The 14,193-nt window shown below is 51.9% G+C and overlaps 1 protein-coding gene across 1 annotated transcript; it reads right to left on the bottom strand.

Annotated features, from left to right (window-relative positions):
• Window positions 1–3,339: 3,339 nt before the first annotated feature.
• LOC133354996 (uncharacterized) lies at window positions 3,340–14,169 on the bottom strand. Its single transcript, XM_061572246.1, has 7 exons — window positions 13,861–14,169; window positions 13,080–13,247; window positions 11,664–11,768; window positions 11,474–11,569; window positions 10,487–10,623; window positions 9,740–10,163; window positions 3,340–8,435 (listed from the first exon to the last, which is right to left on the bottom strand). Exons 1-7 carry the CDS (start codon window positions 14,102–14,104, stop codon window positions 7,918–7,920), a joined length of 1,692 nt encoding a protein of 563 aa, XP_061428230.1. The 5' UTR covers window positions 14,105–14,169; the 3' UTR covers window positions 3,340–7,917.
• Window positions 14,170–14,193: the final 24 nt, after the last annotated feature.

Here is a 14,193-nt window from a genome sequence, read left to right as displayed (position 1 = left end):
TAAAACTAAACTTTTTTTTATCTAACCAAGTAAGACCCACTGAGCTGATCAACTTCTTATTCAGAAGCAACCTATCACAAATTCAAAGTCCACAGTGCAAATCGCAGTCTCCAACTCTTACCTTCGTGGCCTTTTCTCTATTTCTGCTATGACGAAGGCCCATTACCCGAAACATCGTCTATTATATACATACATACAATGTTTGTAAAACCACTGCCAACGCAGCAGCAGCAGCATGAACTAATTTGTCCAGAACAATGTCTCAGACGTCAAAATATCAACACGTATTTGTGGTTCTTTCGGTAAAGTCACGTAGAAGGGAAATAATAAAATAATAAAAATAAAACAATAAAATTCTCACGACGTTTCGATTGCAACACAAGCAACCATCATCAGACATTTCTTGCTGTGGTTTTCACACCTGATGATGATTGCGTGCGTTGCAATCGAAACGTCGTGAGAATGTTATTGTTTTATTTTTATTATTTCCCTTCTACGTGACTTTACCGAAAGAACCAAGAATATGAATCCCTGCATATTCTAGATTTGAAGCTTTCGTGACTGCAAGGATTCATACTCTTAGGTTTTTTCGGTAAAGTCACGTAGATAAAAATAAATAAGAAAAATAAGCTTTAAAACGAAATATGAACACGTCCACAAGGTAATGAAAAGATAAACGCCATCATGTGGATTTATTCAAATATAACGAGCAGGCCCGCACACGTCCTTTGAACGTGACTGTCCCTCCCTCCCGCCAGTCAGCCAGCCAGCGAGCAAAACTTTTTCCCCATCGTAGAATTCACAGCAACGTGTCTATCCACTGCTGGATGAACAGCCGCGTCGTGCGAGTCGTGGGATGCGAGTGACATCACCAACACAATATTATTTAGTAGGGCACAAACGTCTATTTCTGCTCTTGGGATGGCATATGAAATGTTTGACGAATACTGAACGTCACGTAGGTAAAACAAGCAATAAAATAAAATAAATGAAAGCAAATAAATTAAATCACGACGTTTCGGAGGCAACACAAGCTTCCTTCATCAGGTGTAAAAAAAATGCTGAACGTATTTATGGGTATGCGGCCACGTGTGCAAAGCAGGCGAGAGGCTGCAACAATGTCCGTCATTCCGCCAAAACATTCTTGGAACGACGGTAAATATAGCCGCAATGAATCAGACCTCGAATCTCAAGATTTCCAGATTTCCCGAGATTCAAATTCTAAAAACCCAAGTCTCTGATCTCAGTGTGTTTCGGCCGCCACCATTATAATTTTTCAATGCAGGTCTCCAAACAGCGTCGAGTACAAGTTTGTAGGAAGCTGACCTTTGCAGCAGTTGTAAGCCGATACAAAACCCGGTTTGTTTTTTATAGCTCGCTTTTATGAAAAAAAATGCAGCTCGGCATGCAGGTCATTCCAGTCATTTTCGCCAGAAAGCACAACCCTGCTGAGATGCACTCAAAGGTGTTTCGCTAATACACGTTTTGACAATATCATGGATCAAAATCGAGTATTGTTATTACTCTTACATCGCTGCTAACACTACCATGGTTGTTGCGGTGATCTTCACTCGTCGATTCCTCCACACTGACCGTTTCGTCTCATGCAAAGTGTTGAACCACCGTGTTTAAATATCACAACAAAGACAAAGATCCCCCTATAGTGCTGTTAGCGAGCACCTATTAAGGCCGGCACGGCACACGAGGGGGGCTTGGGTGGCTAACACCACACCCGGCCGCCTTTGTCTCCCCCAGTGATGTTTACACACCACACCAGGTACTCATTTGAGGCTGAGTCTACCCAGAGGAGGCTGCGGACCGGTTCAGATCATCTTCACTGTTGTTGGTGGCCGTGAGTGGGAATCAAACTCGGGTAGCCGGGTTCGTAGCGCAGCGCACTAACCGTTGTACTACCACTCCCCACAACACAAAGACAAATATCCCCCGTATAGCCTTGACAGACTGTTGGGGCAAGTGCTGTTAGCGAGCACCTATGATGGCCGGCGTCTGACCAGCTAGTTGTGCCTCAGGCTTGTTCCATCTGGCCCGGCCCTCTAGCTGCTACCGTAGGCGCACACCAGGCTCAACATCCCTGGTGAGTCGGTACAGTCAGCAGCTGCCAACGCCGAACCCCGGGCGGCAGTTAACTAACCCGGCAAACTCAGCTTGTCTGAGCCTGGGCGTGTGGAACCCCTGGTGGAGGAAATTCCACCAAAACGGGTCTTTGGACCTTCCACTGCAACCAGGACCACTGGGTACAGATGCGGCTGGTCGAGAGAGTGAAGTTGACGCTGCGCAAATCACCCTCACTTAAATCCAATTTCTCTGCGCAAGTCATGGCACTTTATTTACCATCGTCATTATCCAAGTCCTGTGGCGATGGGTGAGCGACGAAGCAGCAGGCACGGATATGCTGGAAGCTGTAGCCGGAAACCTGCACGCAGGCGGCTCAGGATATTGGTCGTTCCCTCACTGGACCGAAGCAGCAGTGAAGTCCGGCAGCACCCTGAGTGACTGAGCAGCCCTATTCAGGATCACACTGCTCACCTCCGTAGTGAGGAAAGGGTTAGAAAAGGTACCCTAAACATTGTCTGCTTCAAAACATCCTGGCCAGCCTACCGCAGCTGGCGGGATCCCATACTTGCGGTCGAAAAACAAAAACAAATAAAATGAAAAAGACCAAAGTGATACCACTCACTGTTGGCGCCTGGAATGTGCGCACTTTGATGGACACATCTGGATCAAAAACACCTGAGAGACGCACCGCCCTCGTGGGCAGAGAGCTAGCCAGATACAATGTGGATGTTGCTACCCTTAGTGAGACCCGACTGGCCGATACTGGACAAGTGACTGAAGTGGGTGCAGGTTACACATTCTTCTGGAGCGGACGAGGCCAGGAGGAGAGACGTGATGCTGGTGTTGGTTTTGCAGTAAAAAACCACCTGGTCAACCAACTGGCAAGCCAACCCAAGGGGATAAACGACCGTTTAATGACCTTACAGCTCCACCTATTGGGTAAAAAGGTGGCCACCATCATCAGTGCCTATGCCCCTACCATGACCAACTCTGACGAGGTCAAAACCAAGTTTTATAATGACCTGGAAGTCATTATTGCTGCCACAGCCAGCTCGGACAAACTCCTGATACTGGGTGATTTCAACGCCAGAGTTGGAAGTGACCATCAATCATGGAATGGAGTCATAGGTGCACATGGCATTGGAAAATGTAACAGCAACGGTCTTCTACTGCTGAAAACATGCTCTGAGTTTGACCTGCTCATCACCAACACGATATTACAACTACCGAAGCACAAGAAAACCTCATGGATGCATCCTCGTTCACACACCACTGGCACTTGATTGACTACGTCATCGTGAGGAGGAGCGACCGGCACGATGTCAGGGTGACCAATGCAATGTGCGGTGCTGAATGTTGGACTGACCATCGTCTCATCATCTCCAAACTGAACATCCGGATTAAGCCTCCCAGACGCCCACAAGGAAATAGACGCGTCAAGCGTCTTAACATCACTCGCCTACAACAGGAACACACCAGACTGGCTTTTGTTGAGGCTCTAGATCATCACCTGGAGTCTCTAAGCTTCGAGCATACAGACGCTGAGGCAGACTGGACTGCTCTCAAGACCGTGCTGCATTCTACAGCCCTTGAATCATTTGGTGTTCCATTACGTACACATCAAGATTGGTTTGATGAGAACGATGCAGAAATCCGAGCACTCCTTGACGAAAAACACCGCCTGCATAAAGCATATCTGAATGACAGCAGCTCAAGTTTAAAGAAAACTGCCTTCCTCAACATTCGCAGAATTGTCCAGCAGAGACTCAGAGTCATGCAAGACGCCTGGCTGTGCGCAAAAGCTGAGGAGATTCAATCCTACGCTGACAGTAACAACACCAAGTGCCTCTATTATGCACTCAAGCAGGTCTATGGTCCGCAACACTCAGGAACTTCACCTCTCCTGAATTCAGATGGAACAACACTCCTCACGGAGAAGCACAAAATACTTGCTAGATGGGTCGAACACTACAGCGCGGTCCTCAACCGGCCATCATGCATAAATGAGGAGGCAATTGCAAGACTGCCTCAAGTTGAAATAAACCAGTCCCTGGCTGTTCTACCATCCATTGAGGAAACCAGCAAAGCCATAACACTCCTCTCATCAGGCAGAGCTCCAGGGTCCGATGCCATTCCAGCAGAAATCTACAAGGCTGGAGGGCCTCGCTTAGTCGAGAAACTGACGACCTCTTCCAGTCTCTGTGGAAATTAGAAGCCGTTCCCAAGGAGTTCAAGGATACTACTATAATCAATCTATATAAAAAAAAAAAGGCAATCGGCAGGACTGCGACAACCATAGAGGCATCCCCATACTATCAGTCGCTGGCAAAATCTTGGCAAGAATCCTTCTGAACCGCCTAATTGTCCACCTAGACCAGGGTCTGCTACCTGAGAGTCAGTGTGGTTTCAGAAAAGACCGCGGAACCACTGACATGGTATTTACTGCCCGGCAGTTACAGGAGAAATGCCAAGAACAAAATGTTGATCTATATATGGCTTTCGTTGATCTAACAAAAGCATTCGACACAGTCAGCCGGGAGGGCCTATGGAAAATCATGGCCAAGTTTGGGTGTCCAGACAAGTTCATTGGCATCGTGCGCAAACTCCATGATGACATGATGGCCAGCGTTAGAGACCAGCAAGAACTCTCTGATCCGTTCCCAATCACAAACGGGGTGAAGCAAGGCTGCGTTTTAGCGCCAACGCTCTTCAGCATGGTGTTTTCTGCCATGCTGCAAGACTCATTCCAGAACCACAACACTGGGATTAACTTCATCTACCGTTTTGACGGTGGGCTATTCAATCTGCGGAGGATGCAAGCCAAAACTAGAGTGGAGGAAATCACTGTTCGAGAACTTTTGTTTGCTGATGACTGTGCTCTGGCTGCTGACTCAAATAAAGATCTACAGGACAGTATGGACCACCTCTCCTCAGCCTGCAACAACTTCGGCCTAACAATCAGCACAAAGAAGACTGAAGTCCTATACCAACCTGCTCCTGGGAAACCCTACACTGAGCCAACCATCTTTGTGAATGGGCAAAAGCTTTCAGCCGTTGACAAGTTTACTTACCTTGGAAAGTACACTGTCTCACGCTGTGCACATAGATGATGAAGTTAACATCAGGATTGTCAAGGGCAGTGCAGCCTTTGGACGTCTATGTGACTCGGTATGGGAAAGGACTGGCATCAAGCAGGAGACAAAACTGAAGGTCTACCGGGCTGTTGTCTTACCAACTCTTCTGTATGGGTGCGAAGCCTGGACAGTTTACCAGCGCCATGCCAAGAAATTGAATCATTTCCACTTGAGCTGTCTGAGGAAACTGCTGAGGATCAAGTGGCAAGACAGAATCCCTGACACGGAAGTCCTCAGCAAGGCAAATATCCCCAGCATCTACACCTTGCTTGCGAAGGAACAGCTTAGATGGACTGGCCACGTGACCAGAATGCCCTACGCGAGACTTCCAAAACAAGTCTTCTTTGGCGAGCTGAGGAATGGCAAGCGAGCACAAGGTGGCCCCAAAAAGCGCTACAAGGACACCCTTAAAGCTTCCTTGAAGAGCTTTGGATTCGACCTGAAAAGCTGGGAATCCCTAGCACAGGACCGACCTGCCTGGAGAAGAAAAGTACAGGATGGTGCAGTCCTCTGTGAGAGTAGGAGACGCTCCTGTGCTATCTTGAAGAGGCAGCAGCGCAAATCTACCAAGGAAGGACGTGTGGCTGCACCTCAGAGCTCTACATCCTCCCTGACCTGTCCAGTGTGCCACAGAGAATTCTGGGCTCGGATTGGCCTCTTCAGCCATCTGCGCACTCATCAAAACCCAACAAAATGACAAACGTGCCATGGTCATCATCAACTTTGATGGACGAACAAGAAGAAGAAGATGATGGCCGGCACAGCACACGAGGGGGTGTGGGTGGCCAACACCACGCCCGGCCACCTTTACGTCCCCAGTGGCGATGTTTACACACCGCACCAGGTACTAATTTGAGGCTGAGTCGACCTAGGGGAGGCCCAGGTCCGGTTCAGATAATCATCACTGGTGTTGGCCACGAGCGGGAATCGAACTCGGGTGGCCAGGTTCATAGCGCAGCGCGCTAACCGCTACACCACCGCTCCTCACAACGCCACACACTGAATCACCCACACACTCACTCACACTTCAGGTCACCTCACTTTTCTTTCCGCTTCGCCCACGACTCTCACCCATCGACACTCCCAGCATTGTTCACAACGCAGCTCAGTGTCCACACACACAACAGACGTCTGACGGAGGATCCCTAAAAATGGCTCCAGGTGTGGATCTGAATCTGTTCCAATCGCCGCGTGCATTTCGTCCAAGTGGAGAAAGAAGGAATACTGTGCAAAAAAATATTTAATTCATGAATTAACGATGCTCCGATTGGATGCCAACAGAAATATCTCGAGACACACTCAATCCTGACAGCGCTAATAACACCGACGACTCTATAAGAATAACAATAACTTTTAAAATTTTGATTTAAAGCTTTCGTGACTGCAGGGATTCATATTCTTGGTTCTTTCGGTAAAGGCACGTAGACGGGAAACAAATTTTTATATTTTTTATATTTTTATTATTTTATTGTTTCCCTTCTACGTGACTTTACCGAAAGAACAAAGAATAATAACTCTTTACTTTGGGTGGGGGGGGTAGTGCCGGCCAATTTGGCGGTCCGAAGAACAAAAATCTATTTTGGGGCCCCCGTTTAAACGTGTAAACTCTTGAGTGAAATGAAAGAAAAGACAAGAGAGAATAGTTCGAGATATAACATGAGAAAAATGTAGATGTACCATAGGGATGTGGCAAGATGAGATGAGAGAGAGTTGCAGACAAGATAGCGACGAGATCGTAATTGGCTTGATGTTGATTAGCACGTGACATTGATCAGGATTTGAATTCGAGTTGATATTTTTCACTTGGCTTGTTTACGTCTCGAGCCACCACTGTAAAAGCACTTATCGCCAGTGACGCTACGGCAGAGGTGGTGGTGGAGAGGTGGCGTGGTGGGTTAGCGCACTGCACTCCGAAACCCGGGCAACATGAGCTCGATTGCCCGCCATGGCTAACATCAGCCGTGGCAGCCCTCATCAGAAGTCGCAATCGGGTACCCGATACCCGTACCCTACCCGATACCCTACCCGATACCCGGCCGGGTACGGGTACGGGTAGCCGTTTGCGACCCTGGTGCGGCCGGGTACGGGTACGGGTAAGGAATCAAAACCCGTTTGCGACCTCTGGCCCTCATTCACCAAACTGCACTGACCGGCGTGGTGAAGTATGGTCAAGCAACCCACATGACCGACACAGTGTGTGGGGGAGGCCTTCACCCATATCGTACGATGTTTGTCATTTGTGCCGTGATCACCCAGGATGTGATCTCGATCAATCTGGAGGTTAACTTGCCAGAGACAATTGACACGTTCCGAGACATCTGCAAGTTGCAGGGTGGGCGTTCCGTTCACCGCTGAATCTGGGAACGCGCAAGCGGTTCGGGTAAATTTTACCAAGAGGGGCGGTAGCGCCGTTCTTTTAAGGACATTGTACACTACTCGCCGCAGAGAAGCGTGGCGACGGCTACTCTACGACAGCTGGCGCAGAACTGCGCCATGCTCTCCCGCGTGGCCTTTTCCTTCCGATGGGAAAGGGTTAATACATCGCATCGATTTAACGTTGAGTTCAAGTCGTACGATCTTTTCAATTCCTCGAGCCAAACAATAGTTTTGTTTTTCTTCTGTTCACTTGCGTTCCTGCGAGCTCATTCGATAACATCAGTTTCCTTCCGTCATTTCGCTGACCCACGTCCACTTTGAGCACGAAACCTCACGCTCGAAACTCTCCACCACCCTTCTTCCATCGCCGCAACAACGGCGCCAGGAGGGAGGGAAGGTTCTTCAGCCGACGGTCGATGCTGCCGAGCATCTTCAACTGCTCCCGCTGGAGCCCCACCTCCTCGTCGCGACGGGCGTTCTCCGCGCGCAGCCAGCGGGCGTTCTGGGAGACGCGGCGCTCCACCCGCCTCAGCTGCCTCCTCGCCGCGTCTCCGTCGGCCCGGAGCAGCAGCGCCGTCGGCGAGTCCTCGCGCCCGGCACGCGTCCCACGCCGTCGAGCCACGGCGGTGCCGCGGGGGATTCTGGGAGCCCCCCCCGCGGTGGGGGGAGTCGGTAGAGCGGGCTCCCGCGCGCGTCCCCCAGGCTCCCGTCGCTTGCGGCCTGCGGGGCGGCTGCTGCTGTTGCCGCCGCCGGGAGACGCCGACGCCGCGGGAGGCGCCGACGCCGCGGAATGGGGCGGCTCCGTCGGTGTGCGCGGCCGGCTGGGATCAAGCTGGGCAGTGGCGGATTCTGCGGCGTAGAAAATAAAATTGAATTCGCAACAGGAAGTTTCTTTAGTCGCAAGCAACGAGTGTCGTTTAACCGTTCGGGCGGCAGCTCGGCGGGAGAGCGAGCGGCTTGCAATTGGAAGGTCGTGAGTTTGAATAAAAGTTAAGACGTTCGCAGGCAATAAAATGACGACAGCTTTATGGGGAAGTCAACGATGCTTACACTCCAGGATTCATGCAAAATGCCCCACCACTGACGCAGGGCTGTAAACGGGAGATGAGAGCCAATCACTCAGTGATTACTTGCTGCCGAAATTACATTTGGCTCAACAGCATTTGAGGATGTATTTTAATGCCGTGAAAAACCTTAGATGTCATTCGCGCTGTCTGACCCATTAGAGATAAGTTGCGAGTTTATATTGCAGTCACTAGTTGGCTCGGCTGATCCCACTAGGGTCTATAGATGCAAGCATGGGAAGTCAATAGGGATCATGCTGTAGACGTCCTGGAATTATGGAATTTCCACCAGTGGCTCAGGACGTCAAGGAGCATAAACCATCACGCAAACTACGGTCATCCTCGCAGTAGCGGCTTTTGGCTGTCCATCGAACAAAGACGCTCACTGCATCGTGCGCTTTCAGATGCGCTTCTGCGGCCGTCTAGGACGCTCTCCCTTCTGATATTAGGAAGCTACTGGAACTATGAACTTTTAAATCGAGATTAAAATCGAATTTCTTTAGAACTGCTTTTTGTGTTTAGTTTGTTGTCTTTCCCCCGCACCTCCGATGTGCACGGTTGACTTTGTACGGTGTGAAGGAAGATCAACATACGACCAACAACAGAGAATTTGATCATTTGTAGCTCACCTCTTCCTCTATTGCCCATTCTCTTCCCTCCCCTCGCCCCTCCATTCCTTCCCGTCCCTCCCCTGACCTTTTGTGACCCCCTAAGTACCCCTCTATCGGGGTCACTCATTCCTCAACCCTTGCACACCCCAGCCATCTAAATCATTCTATTGCCATCGTTTTTTAAACTATGTTGATAAGTGCCTTGAGTGAAAGCGCTCTATGAATATATAAAACAAGGTAAGATATATCCACATTTTCAACTGCTTTAATGACTTGGATAAGGCATTGCAGATTTCTTTTTTGTAAGCACCTCCAGCTGAACCAAAATCTAAAGGGACGCGGCCGTAATCCAACCGCGACTGCGAGCGCCACGGAGAGGCGACACCTACACCACGACGAGGGACCCCTCCTCCCCCGAGGGACATCTAGCGGTTATCGGCCGTCGCCGGGGCTCACTCGAGAGTTTGCGGACGCTCACCGTCGGAGGAGCCGGCGGCGTCGGGGCCGCACGTGCCGCCCTCCATCTGCTCCAGCCTGTAGGACGCCAGCGCGAGACGCTCCGCGGACGTCAGCCCCTGCCGCTGGCGCCGTGCCGCCGCGTGCCCGACGGTCGTCCCCGCCCGCGGCTCGTCGCCCGACGCCCCGCGGCCCGTCACCCGGACGTGGAGCGGGCAAACCGGAGGTTTCCCGCACCGCGATTTCTCAGTCCGCGGGCGTGCTCTCGGCGGGCGGCCGACTTCTTCCCGGGCTGCTGCCCCTCGCCCCGGACGCAAGGCCAGGGGCACGCCCAGCCCGGCGAGGATCCCGCGGTGCCCGGACACCTCGAGCCCAGCCAGGAGACGCAGCTCAGCGGCCGTGAAGCGCTTCTTCCGCCGCGCTCCCCGCAGATTCTTGCGAGGGACCTGTGCCGAGGTATAACCGCGGGAGGTTTAGTCCACCCATCCCCTCCTCCCCTCCCCCCCTCCAGCGCGCGTCGACGTGCGGGACACGTCGGCAGCGGAGTAACGAACGCGCGAGCGCCACGCAATACGAAACTTAAAAAAACAGTCTCGACCGAATGAACATTCGACCCCCCCGACATTTCAGAGCGCGTAATAGATTCCTGAAACCGGCTGTCGTTTTAACAACCTCAATAAAAAAAACGCTGCCAGCCTCGGTGCACGAGGCAGATAGAGCGGAAGCCGCAGGGGCGGGGGGTGGGGCAATGGGGATTGCGTGGACGCACGCGTGGGACCGGAGTCGGCATCGCTGGCTTTCCTCCGTTGCTCGTCTCCTCCAGCTCCACCTCCACCTCGGCCCACGCAGGCTTTGTGCCACCGGGCCGCTCAATGCCAGCCTCCACGCCAGCCTGCATCTCCTCCTCTGCACGAGGGGGACGCAACAGCAGCCACGACAGCAACATCAACATCACCAGCAACGGTGCTAACCCCATCAACAGCAACACCACCACCAACAACAATAATAATGGCTCTGGGTGCCACCTGGGCGCCCAACAATGTTGCGAAGGTATCGCGGTTCGGATCCGGCAGACCGCCCTGGTTGTTACTGCGGTGGTGTATTAAACGGAAAATTAGATGACTGCTTCAACAGTGGCCTGTAAATATCACCCCGGCGTCATTCGAAAAGAGCAAGCCACCGTGTGTCGGTGTCATGGACCACATTTGTCAAATTCGCAAAAAAAAATACCCGAAAATTACTCAGAATCTTTATTTATACTGGAGGAATCTGATGAGCTATGAAGTTCTGTTTCACAGATGTCCAGTAGTTGTCCAGTAATGCTTGATTGGGATTACACCTACCAATCATTGCCTTAGACTGGAAGGCTAAAAAGTTTGCTCGCAGGCAAGGTGCCGAGTCACCTTGTGCCGCACAAGGACAGCTGCCCCTGGAGGTGCCGTGCTAAATATTTGAGATGAGATGCGACGCAAGTCACTGATCGTCTTTAAAGCGTCGTTAAGTGCCCCTCCCCCCCACGGCCTTAAGGGGCACCTCTATCACAAGCTAATCATTATTACTGTTTACCGCATCGGCAAAAAATCACACCTGCGCAACCTTTTTAGTTTTTCACACTAAATATTTGAGATGAGATGCGACGCTAGTCACTGATCGTGTCTAAAGCGTCGTTAAGTGCCCTCCCCCCCACAGCCTTAAGGGGCACCTCTATCACAAGCTAATCATTATTACTGTTTACCGCATGAGCAAGAAATCACACCTGCGCAACCTTTTTCGTTTTTCACAACCGCCAGTGTCCACGTGTCACAGTTAACCACATCCCCTTGCAGTCCGCTGAATTGGTCTTTGGATGCACCTGTTCAGACGGAGACCACGCGGTCAAAAGCTGTTATCGGCTTTGGTCGGGAGACATTTTAACCTGCTCAGCAATGCCAGGCAGAGACTCTTACCAGGACAAGAGGTTTCAATTTTCACAATCGTCCTGCTCCTGGGTCGTGTTCCGTCCACTTGACTTTGCAGGACTGTATGCCTGCTGTAAGCCGCAAAATTCATATCTGTAAAGCAAACATTACAGATGTGACTTAACGTCGCATTTCGGAATGAAAACATCATCATCATCATCACGATCCATGGGCAGATAGCCCGTAGGTGTGCACATTTTGTCCTTTGTTTCCACTTTCCTCTGTCTTGTATCGATATACTCAAGTAGTGCCACATCTTTCTGGCACCAATCTCTTATGTAAAGCCATTCTCTGTTAGGTCTTCCTCTATGGTTCCTTCCATTTTTCCCGAATAACCAATTAAATTTTCCTGTTCTTGTCCATTCTACATATGTGTCCAATTAGTGCCAGTTTCCTTCTCATCACTGCCTGCATCATCAGGTCGTCTTCTTATATCTGCAACCAGTTTCTTACTTCTACGTTGGTAACTCTTTGGGTCCAGCTTAGATGGCAGTATCCTTCTGTAGCAATGCATTTCAAGTGCCAGTATCTTATCTCTGTCACGTCTTTTTTTTTATGAAAACATACCAGTTACTAATTATCCATCACAAGTTAACGTGAATCATACTCCGGCTTTATTATTTCTCCGAGCTAAGCATCCGCAGGGCATGTCTGTCACTTCGACCACGCCTGATGCAGTTTCACCAATCTGCCAGGGTGAGGCACTCCCAGCGTAATTCTCTCTCCCAGAGTGCATTTCATCCAAGTTGGACTTTGACACAACTAAAGACTCTGCCCCTACGGTCATCATAATTTCACCCCAAATTCAACTTGCCAATTCAAAAGGATTTTTGTGACTGGCACGAGGGGAAGGCATAACAAAGGAGTTGGGGTTGCTGTTAAATTGTCTGTTAACGACCTCGCCTGGTGTACAGGACGTCCGGGGTTCGATCCCTGCCCTGACGCCTGTATATTTTTGAGTTTGTTGCGTGGATTTTTCTCCGGGTCCTGCGGTTTTTTCCTCCACATTTAGAAACAGGTATTTACGAGTATTTGGCACCTATACATTTCCATATGATAAGCTAATTAATTGAGCTATCATTTGTGGCCAGGTCGCTTCTGAAAACGAGCTACATAGCTCAGTGGACCTACTCTCTTCCACAGTCTCTTACCTCACCCCTCTCACTCCCCTCCCCTCCACCACATACTCTCCACCTCTCCTCTCCCACCACTCTCCTCCAGACTCTCCTACCTCTTCCCTCTCACTTCACTCTAACTTTCTCCACACACTCTCCTACTTCTCCCCTCTCATCTCGACCTCCTCCCCCTTCCGCTCCCTCCCCGTGCGGCGGGACGCTCGGCACGGGCGGTGCCCACCGGGCAGCGGAGCGTGGCCGTGCGTGGCACCGAGGCTCCGTGGCTCACCGGCTTCACCGCTCGGCTCGCGCTGCCCGCGACCCGCGCCGTCACCGTCGTGGTTCGCTTCCCTAGCGGAGGCCGCATGCCGAGTGGGCCGCGCGCGCTTGTCACTTCCCAGCGCGAGGGACGGGGCCCAGTCCGGATGCGCCACTTCGAACAGCGCCGACGGCTTGCCTGAACACGAGGGAGGAAAAGCGCAATCGTTATTTGTCGAAAACACTTTCAACAGCTTGAAAGACATTCTTGTTGTTGTCCACATAACTAGATGACGGGCTGGGTACAGGCCTATCATCTAAACCTCTGGAAGACGAAGCAATCAACTGGTTCAACCACTCACAACCGAAACTCTTTCTCTTCGCAGAGAAGATGCCAAATAGAATGCGTCAACGCGGAGAATTGCCTTCCGTAGGAACGAAAGCGCAACACTCCAATCGAGGCTAAACCAGCCACGGGAATCAACAACTCGACGACGACACCCGAGGCAAAACACGCGTGGCTCGTGCGCGTGCCACGTGGTCTAGCCCGTGCTGCCTGTGACGTGCGCGTGCCACGTGGTCTTCCCGGGCTGCCGGTGACGTACGCGTGCCACGTGGTCTAGCCCGGGCTGCCTGTGACGTGCGCGTGCCACGTGGTCTAGGCCGGGCTGCCTGTGACGTGCGCGTGCCACGTGGTCTTCCCGGGCTGCCGGTGACGTGCGCGTGCCACGTGGTCTAGCCCGTGCTGCCGGTGACGTGCGCGTGCCACGTGGTCTAGCCCGGGCTGCCGGTGACGTGCGCGTGCCACGTGCCGTGCACGAAGTGCGCGCCGCACACGCGCGCTCCCCCTCCTGCTCCAGGTCCATCGCCCGGCGCGTCGTCTCCGCCACCACCCCCGCCGCGTCGCAGGCGGCGGAGCCAGGCGGCGCGGCGCTGCACGGACAGCTGCCGCGTCTTGTCGTCGTGGTGGTGGATCACGCACGGGATGCGGAAGAACGAGACGTGCTTGTCTCGCGCCGAGCGGCTCCGGCAGCCGCGCACTGCGCAGTTCACCATGGCGGGGACGCGGGGCGGTGGGGTGTAAGGTGTGGGGTGGGGGGGGGTACGTGGGGTGGACACCAGGGGGGGGGGGGTGGACACCAGAG

The sequence above is a fragment of the Lethenteron reissneri genome, chromosome 50 (assembly GCF_015708825.2).
Source record: "Lethenteron reissneri isolate LAM-NWPU_2019-01 chromosome 50, ASM1570882v1, whole genome shotgun sequence".
Classification (NCBI taxonomy): Eukaryota; Metazoa; Chordata; class Hyperoartia; order Petromyzontiformes; family Petromyzontidae; genus Lethenteron; species Lethenteron reissneri.
Note: the sequence above shows the minus strand (reverse complement) of the source record. Positions and strands in the feature narration are given on the sequence as shown.